Source organism: Calliphora vicina, chromosome 5 (genome assembly GCF_958450345.1).
Source record: "Calliphora vicina chromosome 5, idCalVici1.1, whole genome shotgun sequence".
NCBI classification, from domain to species: domain Eukaryota; kingdom Metazoa; phylum Arthropoda; class Insecta; order Diptera; family Calliphoridae; genus Calliphora; species Calliphora vicina.
In genome coordinates, this window is record NC_088784.1 from 111,646,676 (window position 1) to 111,668,523 (window position 21,848).

Here is a 21,848-nt window from a genome sequence, read left to right on the forward strand (position 1 = left end):
TCATCGCAGTCACCTTTCTAAGCAAAGTAAATTAATAAAGTAGCGACAGTACTACAACAAATACAACATTTACAAAAACCACAAGCAATTTTGTTTTTGGTTTAAGGTCTGAGCTGTCAAAGTTGCCTGTTGTTGTTTTTGCTTTTGGGCTTGTTGTATTTTTCGCCACAACAACCACAAGTGAATTGACAGTTCAGACCAAAGTAAAAAAAATAGCCAGCTGTTCTACTGAGTCTACTTTATTAATTTACTTTGTTTCTAAGTGTGCCCTGGTTCAGACCAAAGTAAAAAAAATAGTCAGCTGTTCTACTGAGTCTACTTTATTAATTTACTTTGGGTAATATCAGTAGCAAGGCGAATTTATTCAAGGTGGTGCAAGGCGTATTTTGACATTTGTTAAGACCATTTGTTGTTTTTGTAGAACTACCACCACCTCAAGCCGTATTAACAAGGTGCCAGGCAAGGCGTATTTAACAAGGTGACAGCAGTGGCGAATTGAAATAAATACAGGCGAATTCACTTATTTTTTATATATGGAGTTTGACATAATGGCGTTCCGGCGAATATTTTTTATATATGTAGTTTGACATAATCACGTGCTAGTTCTGTAATCAGCTGTTCTAGTGAGGTCACCTTATTAGATTCGCCTTGGTGCCAGGCGTATTTAACAAGGTGACAGCAGTGGCGAATTGAAATAAATACATGCGAATTCACTTATTTTTTATATCTAGAGTTTGACATACGGTAAGGTACGGGCGGATATTTTTTATATATGTAGTTTGACATTTGTGCGTGCTATTTCTATAATCAGCTGTGCTGCCGATGGAACCTTATTAAATGCACCTTGACAAGGTGAGTGCAAAAAATCAGCTGTTTCTTAATTCGCTGTGGTTTTATGTACACTATATGTCAAACTTTGTTTATGTTTACATTTGTTATTGTAAATAACATAGTAATATTTTAATTCGCCTTGATTTTGACATTTACCGTACATTTTAACAAAAACAAATTGCCTGTTGTTTTTGCATTGTTGTATTTGTTGCCGGGACGCACTCACCTTGTTAATACGCCTTGAAATGTACCTTGCCTTGAGTAGTGGCGAATTGAAATAATATAGGCGAATTCACTAATTTTTTTTTATATGGAGTTTGACATAAATTCGTACCGGTGAATATTTTTTATGTGTGTAGTTTGACATTATTTCTATAATCAGCTGTGCTCCCGATGGCACCATATTAAATGTACCTTGGCAAGGCGTATTTAACAAGGTGACAGCAGTGGCGAATTGAAATAAATACAGGCGAATTCACTTATTTTTTATATATAGAGTTTGACATATGGACGTACGGGCGAATATTTTTTATATATGTAGTTTGACATTTGTGCGTGCTATTTCTATAATCAGCTGTGCTGCCGATGGCACCTTATTAAATGCACCTTGGTTTATATCTTATGTAGACAACATGATATTTTGTTTTGTTAGTTATCACAAATTGACATCACTAAAATATAAGTATACAACACTGTTACTGTATGCACGTGTTTTATTTTGTTTTGCAAGTGTTTGAAAGGGGTCTACTTCTCTGTGATTTTGTACATATTTTTGAAAATTTGAATTAAAGAAATAAAGAATATTGAAGCAAATAAAATATTGCAATCAAATAAAACTTATTGAAATTTTCATTTGATGCTTTTGAAGAAACAAACATAAAATGGAATTTAGTGTTTATAAAATAAAAAGAAACGTGCAACAACTTGTATCGTTGGTTCAGACACCAAACGAAAAATTAACTTTCTTACTTGATTTTTTGGAGAAAAAGGTAAGAAATAAAATATTTTAGTTATGGTAATCATTTTTAATATTTCAATAGGTAAAGTATAATTATATATAAAAAAAGAAATTGCAAACAATGAAGGAGCACATTTAAAAATAAAAAATTTCCGTTGTATGCAGTGTGCTTAACGAAAATATCATTCATCGTTAGACCATCTTCACAACTCAAAAAGTTCAGTTTCGAGTCAAATGATTTAAAAATATTTTAATAATTCTTTAAGTTTAATCCAATGATCAAGGATAAGAGGTCAGTTAGAGAATTTTTTTTAAGTATCATCTGCTATGGTATCTTTCGAATATTTTTATCGATTAAAATTAAATTTATTTGTAGATTTTTTCAGAAGCTCAATTATTTTATTTAAGTACACATCTAAATTTCGATTTAAATATAAACTCTGTTAAATTTTAAAAGAAATCATTCATTCATTAAATATATTTTTGGGCAACATGCTGTTAGATTAAAGTATATAATATATGTATATATGTATGTACCTATCTATGTATGTATTTATGATGTTTAAGCTGAAATATCTTTTTAATTGAAATTCGTTAAATATACCTTTTTTTAAATGGCATCCCCGATATTCATAAACAAATTTTAAATTTAACCAATGTTTTAAAGCAAAGTTTAAATTGTTTATGAATAGGTTTTTGGAACACTCTCAACTTTTAAATTTAATTCGATTGATTACAAATTATAATAAATTCCATTTATATACATATGTATATTATAGAGTTATCGGAGCTGCGACGTTGAATTTTTGCTCAGATGTTTAAGCAGATCTTTACTTGATGAGACGTTGACGATACCAATTGCCACTGCATTTGAAGACTGCTTATTGTTGCTTATTACAAATGCTCTAGAAGGCAATGATTTTGAAAATGACATCGAATACCAATGGAAATGTATCGCTTTGTCAAAACTTATGCATTTATCATTATGCGCTAAACGGTGAGCTAATATAAAAAATATAAAATATTCATATAAAATATAAAAATAGTCATGTTCCGAATTCAATTTAAAAACTGTTTTTTTTTTTTTTAGTTTTGCGCTATCTTACTTCTTGAACAAGCCACCCCCATTTTCCACATCTCGTCATGAGGTAGTATCGAAGAAATCTAAAACAATTTTAAATGAAAAGCCAGATACCTTAGCTATGGTCAAGTGTTGTTTTTATCTTTTGAAATCAGACACTAGTTTTTTCAAGGATCTTTGGAATTGGTCGGAATTTTTGCTTTGTTACGTTGATCGATCCGATAATGTGAGTACACTTTTGAAAGTGTACACAAACCACATCGTAGCCATGTTAACAAATATGAATGCTTCAACTGTACATAAGCTGAACGAAAAAATACCAGAAGAACTACTTATTGAATTTCACGATGAACAAGAGTCTATGAAACTTTTAGATTTACCACATTCGGTTGAAGGCGAATTGACAGAAGTTTCAGATGATACTATTTGTATAAGCGGAAATTCTGCATTGTTTGTTACAAATATTGAAGGAGTATTTTTACCAATTTTTAACAGAGAAAATTACGAATTCTTTCGATCAGCCGAGAACAATCAAGAGAGCATTGTTCGCGTTGAATCAACAAGAGTGAATTTGCGTAGCATTGCGCTAGGTGTCACGTCTGGAAAAGCTATATGCCTCTCTGGTCCAGTGGGTTGTGGTAAAACTACTCTTGTTGAGTATTTGGCTCGTATGACCGGAAGAATTGCCGAGAAGAAACAAGTGGTAAAAGACGAATTAAATTCTGTGCTGAACCAAGAAAACAATCAGATAATCGGTAACACTAATACTAAACAGAGTATTTGCAATAAGCGAAAAATTGTGCCCAGCGATCATGCAAGTTCCTCGCCAGCTAATGGATTTTTGCGAATACAATTGGGTGATCAGACCGATAGCAAAATGTTACTGGGTCAATATCATTGCACGGATGTGCCCGGTGAATTTATATGGCTACCAGGTGTTCTTACGCAGGTATGTATAATAAATTCTCATTTGTGGTGCAGATTGCTTTATTAAAATAATTTCACGTTAGGCTGTCATGAATGGTTATTGGTTGCTTCTAGAGGATTTGGACTGTGCTACTACGGATACATTTACTGTTTTAAGCAGCCTGCTTGAAAATAATTATCTCAGTGTACCAGGATTTCGTGATTGTGTTAAAGTAACTCCTGGCTTTCAGTTGTTTGTGACTGTGAGGTAAATTTTATTATTTTTTTTTTTAAATTAAATTGCACATAATATAACATGTTTTTCTTTAGGACACACAAATCTTCCTCATCAAACTGGTCACAGAAGGCACTGTTTACTTTGTTGGAGAAACATTTGTACCCAATTAACATCTTGCCATTATCGCGAAATGAACTGTGCGAAGTCATAAGCTGCAAATATTCTAAATTGGCTACGGTGGCCAATCGCATGGTAGATGTTTTTCTTACGTTTTCTAGTGGAGATCACAATGTAGCCGACAATCTTCGCCAGCAAGAGACCAGTGACAAGGCAAATACAACTGATTCATTCCTAAAATTGCCCTACGAAGAAGTTAGTATGACATCTACGACAACATCGGGACGCTTAGTTTCAACGCGTGACCTTATTAAGTTGTGCCAAAGATCGAATCCCACTTTTTCTGTTACCAGCACAGAATGTGCATATTTTGTATTCCAAAATGCCGTCGACATATTTTGTTCCTATTTACCAAACAGCAAGGAAAAAACGAAATTAATAGTTGGAATTGGAGCAAAATTAGGGATTATACCGTCACGCTGCGAATACTTGGCAGATGAATTCAAGCCTGAAGTTTGCGTAGACAGCGAACGTATTAAAGTTGGTCGAGCAGAGCTTTACGCTCGATCAACCGCATCTATAGTCGATGAAATAAATGAAATGCCAATGAAGGAACTTTCTACTGAAGATCAATCGCTAAAGAGACTGAAGTTGTCAAATGGCGAAGGCAAAGTCATACGGCATTTTTCCACAAAACGAAATACATCAGCTGCAACCTTTTCATTTACGCGACTGGCTTCTTGTTTGTTGGAACGTATTGCAGTTTGTGTAGCTAATGCAGAGCCCGTTTTGCTAGTAGGAGAAACTGGTGTGGGCAAGACGTCCTCGGTGCAGTATTTGGCCGCACGAACTAAACACAAATTGGTTGTTGTCAACATGAACAACCAATCTGATGTTTCTGATTTAGTAGGAGGCTTTAAGCCAGTGGATCTAGCGTATGTTATAGCTCCAATGCGAACAGAATTTGAATTGCTCTTCAGAAGGACATTCAATCAATCGAAGAATGAATCATTCCTAACGAAATTCAGTATCTGTTATAATCAGGGCAACTTCTCAGTAATTGTGAAGCTAATGCTAAAAGTTGTTGACAATGTCTTTGAGAAGTCCGAACGTAATGAATTGAGGGAGAAAGATTTACATTTACTGCCTCGTTGGATGGGTTTGAAAATAAAACTACAAAAACTTAACAGTCAACTGAGTAAATCGATAAACATATCTTTCGCCTTCATACCCGGATCTTTGGTTAATTGCATAAGAAATGGCGATTGGCTTTTACTCGATGAAATAAACTTGGCTTCAGCAGAAACATTGGAATGTTTATCGACTATTTTGGAACCAGACGGCTCAGTTGTATTGCTTGAAAAAGGTGACTTCACTCCCGTTAAAAGACATCCCGATTTTCGTATATTTTCCTGCATGAATCCAAATACAGACATTGGAAAAAAAGACTTACCAGTTGGTATTCGCAACAGATTCACGGAGTTTTTCGTTGACGAAGCAGAGACAGAAGCGGATTTGAGTTTGCTTATATCCGACTATCTAAGTGCCACTGGTATTCAAAAGAAAAGTGTAATGAACATCGTTAAACTGTATAAGCGGCTGAAAACATTAGCCAAGCTGGAGCTGAACGATGGTCTTGGAAATAGACCTGTTTATTCTCTGCGTACTCTTTGCAGATCATTAACAATATGTGCAAAGAATCTGTGCGGGTCAATCGAAAGAAACCTTTATGAATCTTTCTGCTTGAGTTTTCTGACACAACTGGATCCCCAGTCACACAATGTAGTACAACACTTGATAAAAGAGGCACTGCTTAGCAATGCCAAAGCCATACTCCATCAGGCAATTCCAAAACCGGGTGAGAACTATCTTAACTTTGAAGGTTATTGGATTGAAAAGGGGCCAAAAGATCTGCAGGATTGCAGTAACTACATTCTAACAGATAGTGTCAAAGAGAACTTAAAGGATTTGGCCCGTATCATATCGATTGGTAAACTTCCTATACTCTTGCAAGGCCCAACGTCTGCGGGCAAAACAAGTTTAATTGATTACGTTGCAAGGCGAAGTGGTAATCACTGCCTGCGAATAAATAACCATGAACACACAGATCTTCAGGAGTATATTGGTACTTATACTACCGACGTTACTGGCAAGTTGGCATTTAAAGAAGGTATTTTGGTACAGGCAATGCGCAATGGTTATTGGATCATTTTGGATGAACTTAATTTGGCTTCAACAGAAATTTTAGAGGCTCTTAATCGTGTTTTGGATGATAATCGCGAAATTTTCATACCCGAAACACAAACAGTTGTTAAAGCTCATGCTAATTTTATGCTCTTTGCTACACAAAATCCTCCAGGTTTATACGGAGGCAGAAAAACACTCTCCCGTGCCTTTAAAAACCGCTTTATTGAACTCCACTTCTCCGATATACCTCGAAATGAATTGGAAATTATATTAGAAAAAAAGTGTCTTATTCCGGCATCGTATGCTCACAAAATGGTTGCTTGCATGGTTGATTTGCAAAAGAATAGAAAATCGACTTCAAAGAACACCTTCACACTGCGTGATCTCTTCAGATGGGGTATTCGCTATACATTGGCCGACAAGAATTTATTGGAAGATCCAAAATATGATTGGAATCAACATTTGGTCGAAGAAGGTTACCTTGTACTTTCGTCCAAAGTTCGCACAGAAATTGAGTTGGAAGTAATTGATGAAACCTTGTATAAAAACTTTAAAAAACATGTTAACTTAAGCAAGTTGTTCGATACTGGTGGAATTGAGGAAAAATCCCATGTTACCAAATATATAATTGATGAAATTCACAACTTCAAGTCTCGTACCGATATCGTATGGACTCGTAACATGACCCGTATGGCGGTACTAACAGCGAAAGCTCTACAGTTCGACGAACCAGTTTTATTGGTGGGGCCAACTGGATGTGGCAAAACAACCGTATGCCAACTGTTGTCAACGATCCGAGGTGTGAACTTGCGAATTCTTAATTGTCATATGCACACTGAAGGAGCTGATTTTCTGGGAGGTCTGAGACCATGTCGAAACAGCGATAGCCAGGAGGAAACCAAAAAGTTATTCGAATGGGCTGATGGTCCTTTGATTCAGTCCATGGAAGAAGGCTCCTATTTTATGGCCGACGAAATTTCGTTAGCGGAAGATTCAGTGCTCGAACGTTTAAATTGCATTTTGGAACCAGAACGAACGGTTTTATTGGCAGAAAAATGTGGCATTATTTCTGAAAACCAATTAACAGAGGGAATTGCGAAAGAGTTTGTGGTTCAGGCTAAATCCGGATTTCAGTTCTTAGCTACTATGAATCCAGGCGGAGATTTTGGTAAAAAAGAACTTTCGCCAGCCTTAAGAAACCGCTTTACCGAGATTTGGTGCCAACCTTCACATTCTAGAGATGACCTTATAGAAATTGCGAATAATTGTATCACGGACCAGTTAAAGAACTCGACAATCGATAAAGGAGAAATACTTAAAATAGCTACATTCATAGTAGAGATGGTTTTGTACATGAAAAACGTCATAGACAAGTTCAAATTTTCCATTAGAGATATATTGGCCATGGCAAATTTTATTGTAACAAACACGACACTAAGCTTTCCCGAAAAAGCCATATTTGGTTTGGAAACTACATTTTTGGATGCCTTGGAAATGTCATTGCACGAATCATCAGACCAATTGGAGATTCTTAAGACTCAAATAATTGAATACGCAATTCAACAAGCAGATAAGATAATAGGCGAAAAATTCACATTATCTGAACTCGTAAAGAATAAAGGAACCACAGTAGAATTTACCTCGGAGAATACTTTTGGCATTAAGCCCTTTTACATTAACACCAATAGCGAAACGAACGAAGCCATGTTAAACACCAGTAAAAATTTCCTCTTTGAAGCCCCCACAACCAAGCAGAACCTTTTCCGCTTACTCTCGGCTTTGTCATTAAATAAACCCGTTTTATTAGAGGGACCTCCAGGTGTTGGAAAAACGTCCATCGTTGAGAGTGTAGGCCAAGCCATCGGATACAATATCGTTCGTATTAATCTTTGCGAGCATACCGATCTGGCAGATCTATTTGGAACTGATCTACCAGCCGAAGATAACATTTCTAATTTGAAATCGGAGGACGATAAGAAAAACGGAAGCCTGCAAATTGGTTCATTTCAATGGCGCGATGGTCCATTACTAGCAGCTCTGAAAGCTAATAACACCTGGATTCTTTTAGATGAATTGAATTTGGCCCCGCAATCGGTTTTAGAAGGTCTCAATGCAATACTCGATCATCGTGGAGAGGTATACATACCAGAACTGAATAAAACATTTTCGCTCAATAAACAAACGCGTGTATTTGCCAGTCAAAATCCTCTGAAACAAGGTGGAGGCCGCAAAGGCTTGCCCCAGTCGTTCCTTAATCGTTTCACAAAAGTATATGTCAGAAAACTAACAACCGAAGATTTATTATATGTTGTTGAAGGCAAATACAAAATCTATTTCGATGAACTGAAGAACAGTTTTGTTAAGCTATTACCACCTCAGCAGCGTTCAACTAATAATCTCTTTGACATACATCGTTCCATTAAACAAAAGCAGGAAACTCTTTCCGAACAGGATATGCTCAGTGGTCAAAGTGAGATGATAACATTGATCCCAGAATTTGATTTATCCATGAGATTGGTTCGTTTTTCAGAGTTATTAGATAATGGTATATCAACAATGGAATTTGGCTATAAAGGTGGCCCATTCGAAATTAATTTGCGAGATATTCTATTTTGGTGTGATCTGTTGATAAGTCCCCAAACTGGTTTCAATATCAAAAACACTGAATGTTTCACAAGAAACTTTGATAATTTCTTATTGACACTCTACGAACGCATGAAACTGGTGTATTACCAACGAATGCGTTGTGAACAAGACAAACAATTTATACGCAATGCATTCGAATCCGTATTCAAATGCAATTCGGAATATCTCAATTCAATTTCAGAAGATGTGGGTCTTTATTGGACCAATGAGAGGATCTACATAAATGATATAATTCTCGATCGTGATAGTCAACCTTTGTATTTCCAAAAGCCATTGGATTGTTCGCCCCTATTACTGGAAACACAGCGTGAGACTCTTAAAAACTTAGTCGAGTGTGTCCACGTAGAGAAACCTGTTCTTCTGTGTGGTTCTACGGATACGGGCAAAACAAAAATAATAGATACATTATGCTTCATATCCAATCAGATGTGCAATTTGGATAACATAGACGACTCTGTCACTGGTAGTTTTCAGCAGGTAACTACTTAATAAATTATTACTTACTATACATGATGACAAATGATGCATCTTCATTATATTTTTATTAAATAGATCGATCTAAATCGCCACCTCGAAGAAATATCTTTTCAACTTGAATGTATATATCTAAAGTTCATACAGAACATAATTCTGGATAGTTCAAGCACAGTTAAAATGATTTCCGAATTGTTGGACTCTTGGAACACATACAGTGTTTTACGCAATTATAAATGTGGTAAGTATTAGAATATAACTCAATACAAATACAAGTTTCTTACTGGATGTATGTTCTTATTTTAGAATTGGAAAACAAATCGTTCGTTTCCGAAGAACTTATGAATTATCGTAGACGAATAGATAAACTAAATAATGTCATTGAAGTCCTGCAGCAATGCATTAACTCTCCCACTAATGAAAAATACATGGAAGAATTACAAAATATTCGTTCTAAGTTAAATACGTTGAAATTACATGTAAAAAATACTGATTCATTAAACACGGGCGGTTGTTTTGAATGGGTTGACTCAAAAATTGTTAAATCACTCAAGGATGGCCAATACATTTTACTCGAACATGTAAATCTTTGCTCTTCTGCTGTACTGGACCGTTTGAATCCCGTCTTTGAACCGAGCGGTACATTAATGTTATCCGAAAAGGGTGTCACAGGAAATGAAAAGGCGGAAATTGTTACAAAGGCTGACAATTTTAGAGCTTTCCTTACACTAGATCCCAAAAATGGAGAACTATCTCGAGCCATGAGAAATCGTTGTGTAGAAATTTTCATGAGCAACCAACCACCAAATCTGGATGATAAACGTATACTTGTTTTTCACCAAGGAGTGCATGACATAAATGCTATAAACTGCATAATTAACATACATGACAGCATTGCAAAACTTACAGAGATAAATAACTTAACGATATCGCATCTTACGCAGACAGCATTTTTGTGCGCATCGTATAAGCGAATTGGCTACCAAATGAAAAAGGCTATTTATGTGAGCGCCATGGAAGTTTATGTATATTCGGCATCTACGGATTTGATGGGGTATGGTTTAAATTACTACCAAAATAAGTTGAGAGAAATTGTGATAATGGAATCGGAGAAATTCAGCACTAATTTACGCCAAGATCATCTAAAGGACGTTGTATTAAAATGCAGTTCATTGACCGAAATTCCTTTAGTTAATTTGCAAATTGTTCCCTTGAAAATAGTTTTGGAAAACTTGGTAGAGCCCAAACAAACGCAAGAAGCATTATCGCTCATATTTTCAGACTTTGGAAATATAAACATGGAAAATATTAACTTTACGGACTTTGCAAAATACTTAATTTATTTGGTGTATGAGATCAGTTCATTGAATGATTTGCGTTTTCGGTATCTGCAATTGGAAAAATGTCTCAAAAATTATCCAGAATTATGGGAACTTTCCAAGTCCTTATACAATTGTGTAGTTAGCTTCGATAACGAGAATGTTCTCTCCACGTTGCCTTGGAATAGTAAATTATATCCTCGAATACGTGACTACAAGTTGGAGAGTTTAGAAAAGCACGGTTTCTGTTTGAGCAGCACGCTTATTCTTAACACATTAATAGCTCAGATACCACAAGAGCCAGTAACAAAAATGAGCACCATAAATGTGTTGACATATTCGCAGGCCGTGGCAAAGCAAGCATTAAACGATAAACTAAACAATATCTTCTTACAACATTTCTCGGTGTTTCTATTTCATCTTCAAAAAGTACTTAAGAGTAGTATGAATGAGGCACTATTAGATATGGCATCATATACCAAATTAATCACAGCATTACACTGGTTTAATCGCATATTAAATGTGTCGAAATTGAATTTGTATCTAAACAAGGAGATTAACACCGATTTACTGGATAAGCTAATATTACATTTTAAATGGCTGGACAAAAATCTGATGAATCTAGTTTACAAATTATTGCCCAACATTAAAACAATATCGCCCGAGTTACACAATAGCCACCAACAACTTTTAGATTATGTCTCGAGCATCAAGCATCCCTTAAATGTTCGACGTAAAATGTATGCTAAGCATTTGATCGAATTTCAGCCATTTTCTCAAGAGGATCAGGTAAGTCTCACACAATCACACACAACATGTACGCACATCTTTATATTATATATGTATATATATTTGTCTCTTTAGGTGAAAATCTTCACGAAAACACAAGAATTAGACCAATTGCTTGGTGTAATTCCCTTGTATGGTCACTTTGCCCCTGAAGATGTGATTAAAAAGTTTAGTGTTCAGAATAGTGAGAGCACACGGCGAGCAAATGCTATCATTTCGAAAAACTATACTCTGAAGAATGATTTCAAAAAGATGAATGAAGTTGGTTTGAATCGTACCTATGGAGAATTCATACCAGAGGATTTGAAATTTAAATTGCAGCAATTCTTAAGCAGTTTAGCGGAAAATACAATTAAAAATGTGCAAATCTCTGCCGAAGATATGGACATCATACAACTTGAATTAAGTAATATATCACAATTAGTGGCTACGGAACCAACGAAAGAGAATATGCCGCACGAAATTCATTTAAGCACGCTGGCAATAAGGGAATACTTTATGATTAAATGCATAATAGCTACAATAGACAATTCAGCTGTAAAGAATGTTCAATTAAACTGTGAATATCAGGAGGAAATTCCATTTTTAAACAGCACTATCACATCGTTGCTAAATACATGCAAAATGCCGTACTACCAAAAATATCGTGATTTATGGTTTGATCTCTCTGGTTACATAAACATCATGCAGTCTTCCAAAGAATTCGAAGAACTTGTCCTGTATTTAGATGGAGGTTACAAACACTTATCTGCCTTAAGCAGACTTCTTTCGAATTCGGTTCACAGAATACAACTTGAGAGTCTAAATTCTCATCCCGAATGTGTACGAATCCATGCATGCAAAGATAACATACAGAGTCAAAATACGGTTGCAGGAGCGCCTTTCATCAATATGATGTCTAGTCTACTATTCGCTGGTGGAAGTGGTGCTTTTAAATCAGTACCTTTGTGTGAATTGGACATGTGGAAAAAATCATTAGGTCAACTGTGCCAGATAGTCTGGCACAACTCTATGCTTGTAACACCAACCTATAGTGTGCAATCTAACAATTATACAAGATCTTTACGAAATGCAAAACGTCTACTAACGGAAGTGAAATATCTGGAGATGTTCTGTCAACAAGACGCTGACAAGAATTTAACAAATTATACGCAATCATTTCATAATTTGATCTCAAAAATGAACGATTGCGTGGCAGATTCCGATGAAAACATTACGGATAAAAACGATGCGATAGGAAATCAAGTGGTAATGTATAAGACTTCTTTAATGAACACTTTAGTTGGTTGCATTGAATTGTGTCTTATTCCCTTCACGCCATTAATAGACCCCGTCGAAAAGAATCGATTAAAGAACGAATATATGGCGGATGATATTTATTGCTTGAGTAGCTTTAAATCTGCTTACGATTTCACCAGAATTTCAATGAAATATAAACATTTGGGTGAAGAAATTTATGAAGCCCTCAACAAAAGTCTCATCTTGTTGAAAGAGAGACAGAATAAACTGAAAGAAAAGGTGGCGCTGAGACCAGATACATGTTTATACAGTGCGTTGGTTAAGGATATAACACATTTCCTCACTACGAATTGTAATCCAGATGTTTTGCTAAAACTTATTAATAGTATTGAAACAACATGGAACATCCTATTCGGAAACATAAATTCTGACAGTTTGACCGAAACTCTTGAAAGTTGCGCAGAAATTATAAATAAGCTCAATTTATGGATAGCAAACTCTCAACGTTTTGTTCATCATACGCTGAAACCGTATTCACTGTATTACCAGGACTTCCTGCAGCCTCTGCAATGTTCAATCAATCAATTGCGTTTTGGCTTCGAAGGCCTAAAGCTTGTTCTGAACCAGATTAAAAGCAATATACTAGTTGAGGGTGATGGGTCATATGTCAACATTAATGCCAACAACAAACTACATAATGTTTTAAAGAATATTGCAGAATTTCCAAGTAGTAAAATGCTTAACATCTTTAATGTCAATTCATCCAGAGACATTTTACAAAACCGTTGTCCTGTCTTCAGTATACTCAATAAAATGTCTGGATGTGAATCGGATTATTTCCATTTGTTGAAAGCAAAGGTTGTCGAACTTAAGAATCGTGTTGGTATTTCCCACTTAATCAATCAAGAATTATTCGCAGAATTCGATTTTGCATTTAACATAATCAATCAAGTGTGGCAACGAGAGGAAGAACTAAGGCGGCAAAAACAAAAGGAAGATGAAAGCCTTTATCTGACAAAAACTAGGTGTGCAGATGAGGACGAAGAAATGCAAGAATTACAGGAAATCGACGAAGTGTTTCCAACTACAATTCATGAAGATTTCGGTGACTTCATACAAGAAGATACTCTGGAAAAGGTAATCAAATTAGACTCAAAAAAGATACAGAAAACAAAAAAAGACACCACCATTGTACAAGAAAAAGATTATGAGTTTATAGCCAAGAATTTTGTTGAAATCTTGGTGAAAAGCTCTCGAACCTATTATCATCCTAAACCTAAACGTTCCGATGCTACTGATAAAATAGAGTTTGTAGACTATTTCAAAGAGCGTTTCCAGGTATTTCTAAAGATCTACAATAAATACAAATCCTCTATAAATAACTGGTTAGATGAAGAATGCTTCAGTAGCTTTTACTTTAGCATGGCTATCCAAAGGGATGTATTGGAGGAAAATGTAACATCTAATTTGAAACAAGATAAACCATATAATTTCTATAAGGATTCGAATATCCAAGAAATAGTAGCTTGTGCAGATGTACTAAACAGTATTGAACAAAGGGTCACCCAACAATTGGAATTATATCCAGAGCATGCAACCTTGATTGATATACAAAAAATAATTGAACGTATTCGTATTTTGCCGTCAACGGCTCCAGTAGCACGGTATAATACAGGTTTTCAGATATTACGCCAAAATGTTGCCCTCTGGAACGAAGTTGCTCATAAAAACAACAACCTTCAAGATGAGGAACAAGAGATTGCCCAATTTGTTCAGAAATGGACACGTCTGGAGTTACAGTTTTGGCGCAATTGTTTAACCCATACTTATGAAAAGGTTGAGTCGACTGCCTACAAATACTGGTTTTTTATTTATAATCTAATCCATGAATTTATTGCCGAGCGAGAAATTGACGCTTCCCTTGCCAACATTCATTTCACCGTAAAGAGATTTGAAGAACACGAAGTTCTCGATCCCACTGATGCCAGTGCGAAAAAATGCACAGTTGAGACGAAAGATATCATTAACATTTTAAGGCAGTTCTTAGAATCATCATGTTATGGTGATTTTGGCGTAAGAATGCAACTGCTTTTAGCGTTCGAACTCTATCTACACAACTGTGTCAACTATGCAGCAAAGGAAAGTAATGACCCCAATAGCATCCAAATATGGGAATTAATATCAGGTCTTCGGAATTTGCAGTTGTATTTCGATCAATTTTCTCAGGAGATCGAGGAGCACAAAAAGTCGATTAAGGCGCCTATTGAGAAGAAACTAAAAGAATTGGTTAAAATTGAAAGTTACAACAAAGATTTATCCTACTTTAATATGCGCAACAATGTTGCTCGTGTTCATCGAAATCTTAATAAATTCCTCAAGGAATACGAGCGGCAGCTAAAAGAGAAAATAACATCAGTTTTCCAACCAAAAGATTCGACAGCCAAAGACTACAACTTTGCCAACGACAAAGGAAAACATTTAAGATATGATTCTAAAATGAAATATTATATGGTTGATGCCAGGTATTTTGTTTTGGTATCGAAGCAAAAAACAAATACAACTGAGATGACGAGTAATGCCGATTCACCACAGACTTTACTATCGAAAGCACAGCGTCTATTTAATACCTCGCGCAATGTGGTGAAGGAGACTGTAACAAATGCTCATTATCCGAAACTTATAATTGCTTTGGACTCGCTGTTAACTCAGCAGTTAGAAAGGTGTGATCATCTACGAAATTTGACAGTAGATAGAACTAAAGAACGGCCGAAACAAAAGTTGGAAGCAAAGCAAATATTACAACAAAAACGTAAAGCATTAACGGATCTCTTCAAAGCTCTGTCAACGCTGGGTGTTAATTATAAAACGGGATTAATGGAATTATCAATGAGCACCGAATTCGAAGATATATTTTTGCCTCCATTCTGCATTAAGACCATGCTGTCCAACTTCAAGGAAAAACGTCTTCAGCCTAAATTGGTGCAGCTAAACGAAAACTTAGATATGTACTTTAATAAATGTGTCTTCAAACTGAAATTGCTACGCAATATAATGTTGACGCCTTTGTCTGAACTAGGCCCACCTAATATTGAGCGCATAAAAGGTTACGCTGTCGACTTGTTCCTTTTGGTCCAAAACCAAAGGAGACTCTTAGCTACAACCACTAAGATTATGTATGATAACCGAGTTTTGCTGCAACAGCTGAAGGATTTGGAAGATATAAACAATAAGGCTCAGCTTGACGAGAGTCATATGAATTTCAGTAGATTCCGTGACCGATGCGACGCATTAAAAACCGTTGTTACACGTATTCGCTATGTTTTCGAACAATTGAAATTGTATTTCTTGCGCATTCCATCCAATGGCTGCAAGGAAAACATTTTATTTGCTGATGTAGATGGTGGACATGTAGACCCAAGTGCCCTTATATCAGATTGTGAAAATGTTTTGTCATTGTCGAAATCAACACTAGACAGCTTAAACAATGACAGCAGTGAATTTATATTTAAAGATCGTCTAAATCACTATAGAAATTCCTACAACAAACTATACACTTCAATACAGGACATTTTGAAGAATTTCAAAACTAGCGAAAACGAATACTTGCCCATAGCCAAACCTCTTATCGACCTTTCAACACATGTCAACGAAACCATTCTAGAGGCATTTAAAGATGCAAGTAGTGATGAAAACTCAGAATGTAGCTTAGAAAGTGTCGATGTGGAACTGGAAGCTATAATTCATTCTATGCTTATGTCTCTGCAAAAACTCTACAAAAAGTATCCGTCAAAAACTCAATCGGATGAGGAGGAGAAACAACAAATCAAAAAGAAAGCTTCCGACGAAGATAACGAAGAATTAGAGGAGCATCATTTGAAGAAAAAACTGTACGTTGCACTCAAAGACGATTGGAATGTGATGGATATGGAGAAAATCAATGAACAATTTATGAATGTTCTTCTTACACTTAAACTCTCGGAGCCATCAGTAGAGAAAATTGAACTCATTCAAAAATTAATAAGCATTCAACCACTTCTTGAACAATTTAATTTGATGGCAGAGTACTTTTTGTGCCAGCAGTTGGGAGCGCACAAAGTATCCGTTAAAATGTTATCGATAATCCTTACTGTGTTCGTAGAAATCGGTACGAAAGGCTTCTGTGTGCCACAAGATCTGATGCAAGACGAAGAAGGTGAATCGAAAAAAGACCAAAAAGAAGGTGAGGGCTTTGGTCTGGAAGATGGAACAGGAGAAAAAGATGCTTCAGATAAAATTGAATCTGAAGACCAATTGGATGATGCAAAACGTCCTGAGGATCGCAAGGAAGAAAATGACAAGGACGAGCCAAATGATTGCAAAGAAGAAAAGGGAATTGAGATGAGTGACAATTTCGAGGGGGATATGCAGGATAAAGAAAAACCAAATGAAGAAGATGATAGCGGGGAGTCTGAGAATGAGGAAGATATGAGTAAAGAGATGGGTGAAACCGAAGAGGGTGCAGACAAATTAGATGATCAGATTTGGGGTGACGATGAAGCTCCAGAAGAACCGGAAGAGGAAAAGGAAATGCAAGAAGAAGACGGCAAAGGAAATGGTGACGAACAGGATGCTCATAATGACCTGGATTCCAAGAATGAAACATCAAAGGATGACGATGGCAAAAATGATCCTGAAAAGGATGGTTTGGACGCCACAAATGAACCAAACGATGAGGACAAGCGGAAGCGCGAAGACAAAGATATAGACGATATGAGAGATGAAGAAGGTGATCAAGATCAAGTCAATCCATACCACAATGAACTGGAGGAGCCAGATGTACCAGAAGATTTCGATTTAGGAGATCTTAATGTGAACGATGACAATGAAGAGGACGATAAACAGCAAAACGACGATAATCCTTTCGATATTGATACTATGAAAGATAATATGCAAGACGCTGAAGAAACGCAAGACAACCAAAACGATGACGATGAAACAGGCGATAAAGACGAAAATAAGGAGAATGTGAGTGATGACAGTGACTCAAATGATGAAGATGCCGATGACGTTGATAATAGTGAGTTGAAAAACGGCAATGATGCCGATGAGGAACAACAAAATGAAGAAGAAATTCAAGAAGATTCAAATGAAGTTGACGAGCAGAAAAGAGGTCAAAACGAAGATGACAATACAGGGGAGGAAGAAAAAGAAAATAGAACTGAAAAACACGAGGAATACGAACAATCTAAAGATCAGCCGATGAAAGAGGAAAATATGCAATCAGTTCCCGAAATTGAACCAAAAGGTTCGAAAGACCAGTTAGAGGCTGAAAAAACCGATACCGATGTACAGCAAGATCAAAATATAGACGAACAGGATACGGGAGAAGATAAAGAGGGCGTAGGTCAAGCTGAAAATGAGGTAAAACGTATTTTTTTATCTGCTTTGATTTTCCAATTTCAATTATTTAAACGCATTTCAGACTAACGATGGAGGTCATCAGGGCATAGCTGAAACCAAGGAAACTGTAGCACCCGAAGACAACAAAAGCGATGCCCATACTAAGGAAAAGAGAAAGCAAGGACGCACTGATGAAGACAGATCAATGGGTAAGATGTTCAATTTTCAATTGAAATTATTAAAAAATAACAAACATATGCATGTTCTTGAATTTTTCAGGACAAGCTGAACAAAATAAAATAAAGCGACTCAAAACGGTTGACAAACTCAACGAAGAAGAAAACATGCAAACCGAAGAAGAACAGGAATCGCCAAATAATGATATGGAAGCAGAAGAATATCAGCACGTTAAAGAACCAAAAACAAGTGATAAGCTTACTTTAGACAATGCGACTGAAGAACAGTCTAAGAAAATTCAGCCTCAGTCTGAAGAAGAGAAAACAAATAATAATGAGGATGAAGAAGCCGATGAAAATCAGTCACAATTAAATGAAGAACCAGAAGAAGAACTTGACAACAACGCAGATCCCCAAGAAATGATCTCTGAAAAAATGGAAAAGAAATCGGATAAGCCTTCAAAGTCTGAGCAAAGAAGTGAAAATGCAGCAACTCAGGAGCAATTAGAAGTGGAAGGTGAAGTTGTGGAAACAATGACTATGTCACGAAGTGACGACACTACTGCCCACTGCAAGTAAGTGTTAAATCAATCATTATATCAGAAAACTCTCTTTAAATGTTGACTTTTTCGAACTAATGTTTACAGTAAGGAAATACTTGCTGACAAGAGCGGCCAGGTTGAGGAACAAAGTGCAGCAAAAACGCTGGAATTAAGAAGAATATACCAAGATCAAATTACTTCACAAAAACCCGTAAGTTATAAACAAAACCATGCTATATTCCCATTGAGAAATCTTAAAACATTAATTTTGTTTTGTTATATTTACCTAGATTATTGCCCGAAATGAGGACCATGAAACATGGCATGCTGTATCTAATCGCATGGCTCAAAATGCTCGCGATCTTTGCGAGCAATTGCGTCTTATTTTAGAACCAACAAAATGTACACGATTGAAGGGTGACTACCGTACTGGTCGACGCATAAATATGAAAAAAATTATTCCGTACATTGCCTCACAATTCCGTAAAGACAAGATCTGGCTGCGAAGAACAAAACCAGCCCAACGTGATTACAAAATCACTATAGCTATAGATGATTCGAAATCAATGCATCACAACAATTCTAAAGTCTTAACCCTGGAAGCTATATCTTTAGTGTCGCAATCTTTGACTCTATTAGAAAGTGGTCGTTTAAGCGTTATATCCTTTGGAGAACAACCCCAAATATTGCTTAATCATAACGAACAGTTCGATGGACCAAAATTGGTCAGTTCGTTACAGTTTTCACAGGATAAAACGAAAATTGCCGATCTACTCGATTTTATACGGACGGCAAGCGCAGAGGAAGGTTCATTCGGATCCGACAATGGAATTTTTGAAAATCTCCTGCTAATTTTGAGTGATGGTCGTAACATATTTAGTGAAGGCAAATCGAAGGTACGAAATTTTTGCTCGTCTCTTGTTACATTTACTAAAATCTTACAATTTGTTTCCAGGTAAAAAATGCTATTAAATTAGCAAGACTTCAGCGAATTTTCTTAGTTTACATTATCATTGATAATCCAGAGAATAAGAACTCAATACTCGACATACAAACAATGGAGATGTTGCCAAATAATTCTATTAATATTAAGTCATATTTAGACGATTTTCCCTTTCCCTATTATGTTATAGTCAGAGATTTGAATCAATTGCCTACAGTTTTAAGTGAAGCCATGCGACAGTGGTTCGAATTGGTTAATAGTGAACAATAAACATTTATTGCAAACATGTTTACACATAGTATAGTTATAGTATGTAAATTATTTTATAGTTAAAATTTCCGAAATACATATGTAAAATAGATTGTATAAACATAATATCGTAAATTGTTGTTTTATATGAAATTCGTCAAATAAAATTTATTAAATATAATGAAAAAATACATACATATTATGTATGTATGTGTGTACATAATTTATGTAATAAAAATGAAACAAGCAACGAATTTAATGGAAAAAATTAGTGTGTTGACATGTTATACAAAAATACAACATATCATATGCATTGTTACCCTATGCAGAGACCAGACATACATAATTATCAAAAACCTAACTCTTGTAACAAGAAAATACATGTTTTAGTCATTGTATTTTATTTTATCATACATATGTTTTGTTGTATTTTTGCAAGGCGAATCAATACGCCTTGTATATTTGTTGGACAATAGCAGTGTTTAAAAAACTAGACTACTACTGCTGCTACCTTCACATTTTGGTAGCAGTAGTTGTAGTAGTACTAATAAAAGAAAAATTTAAAAGTAGCAGAGTAATTTATTTTCTATTGCTACCTTAAAAAAGAAAAAGTTTTGATGTAGCAGTCATTAGTTTTTTATTAATTCTGCTACTTTTAAAATTTAGTAGTAATAGAAGTAGCAGTTGATGTAGTAGAAGAAGTAGCAGTTAAGTAGCAGTTGAAGTAGCAACTAAGTAGCAGTTGAGGTAGCAATAAAATAAGTCAAAAATAAAAATCTTCAGCCAAAAAATTATATTATGTGTTGTTGTTGTGAATGTATATTTGTGTATGTTGGTCGTGTTGTAAACAAAAGTTCGGCTTTTTTGTTATACACACAGAAAACACGATCTTTCTGTTAGCAACACGAACATCTGAGACGAATAAAATCGAATAATTCTTTCAAACTCTCTCAAAACAAAAACAACACACAGTGTTTAATTCTGTCAATTTTGGTGTTATGACTGAAGATTTTCTTTTTTGACTACTTTTATTGCTACCTTAACTGCTGCATCAACTGCTACTTTACTGCTACCTTAAAAATTAAAACTCGATATAGAGCAGTAGCAATGATTTGTATTTTTATGCTACTACTCCATTTACAATTCATGTTTTATTACTACTGCTCTGTTAAGAGTTTTATATTTTGAAGGTAGCAGTAGTTTTAAAAAAACAAGAAAACGAAAAAAGACAAATGCTACTGCTACCGCTACCGCTACATACACTTTTTTGAAGCAGTAGTTGTAGCAACAGTTAAAAATTTGTTAGTTATCGTAGCTTTTTAAACACTGGACAATAGAAGGTGACGACAGAACTACATAGTGTACAAAACCAACAAGGGGTTATTATGTAATTCGAATTGAGACGAAACACTTTCGAAATACAAAGTATAAAGCATACAAATTGGAAGGAATTTCTTTTCGAAAGAAGTTACTTAATAGCCTCCAGGGAACTTTGTTTTTGTTAAACGATAATTGAACTGTCAAGGTTGTATGTTGTTGTTGTTTTTGCTTTTGGGTTTGTTGTATTTTTCGCCACAACAAACACAAATGAATTGACAGTTTAAACATCTAAGCTGTGCCGAATCTTATATACCCTTCACCAAATTATACTTTAAAATAATTTTTTTTAAATATTTTTAGGTAAACAAAATTTAATTTTTTAAATTGTTTTTTTTTTCTTTTTTAAAAAAAAAGTTTTTTCAAAATTTTTTTAAAAAAAGTTTTTTTTTTAGTT

General features: G+C 35.3%; 1 protein-coding gene across 1 annotated transcript; it reads left to right on the forward strand.

Moving 5' to 3' along the window:
* The first annotated feature begins 1,695 nt into the window (after positions 1-1,695).
* On the forward strand, positions 1,696-20,254 carry LOC135960071 (midasin). Its single transcript, XM_065511273.1, has 13 exons — positions 1,696-1,820; positions 2,569-2,786; positions 2,880-3,819; positions 3,881-4,044; positions 4,107-9,441; positions 9,517-9,679; positions 9,745-11,546; positions 11,622-18,185; positions 18,247-18,373; positions 18,444-18,915; positions 18,988-19,093; positions 19,173-19,778; positions 19,838-20,254. The coding sequence occupies exons 1-13, from the start codon at positions 1,713-1,715 to the stop codon at positions 20,093-20,095; spliced, it is 16,863 nt and encodes a 5,620-aa protein (XP_065367345.1). The 5' UTR covers positions 1,696-1,712; the 3' UTR covers positions 20,096-20,254.
* Positions 20,255-21,848: the final 1,594 nt, after the last annotated feature.

Excerpts from the sequence above, each read along its gene's own strand:
- LOC135960071 (XM_065511273.1), top strand. The coding sequence starts at position 1,713 with ATGGAATTTAGTGTTTATAAAATAAAAAGAAACGTGCAACAACTTGTA. Across the intron at positions 3,820-3,880 it reads TACCAGGTGTTCTTACGCAG|GCTGTCATGAATGGTTATTG; the intron begins GTATGTATAATA and ends ATTTCACGTTAG. Across the intron at positions 18,916-18,987 it reads GACACTACTGCCCACTGCAA|TAAGGAAATACTTGCTGACA; the intron begins GTAAGTGTTAAA and ends TAATGTTTACAG.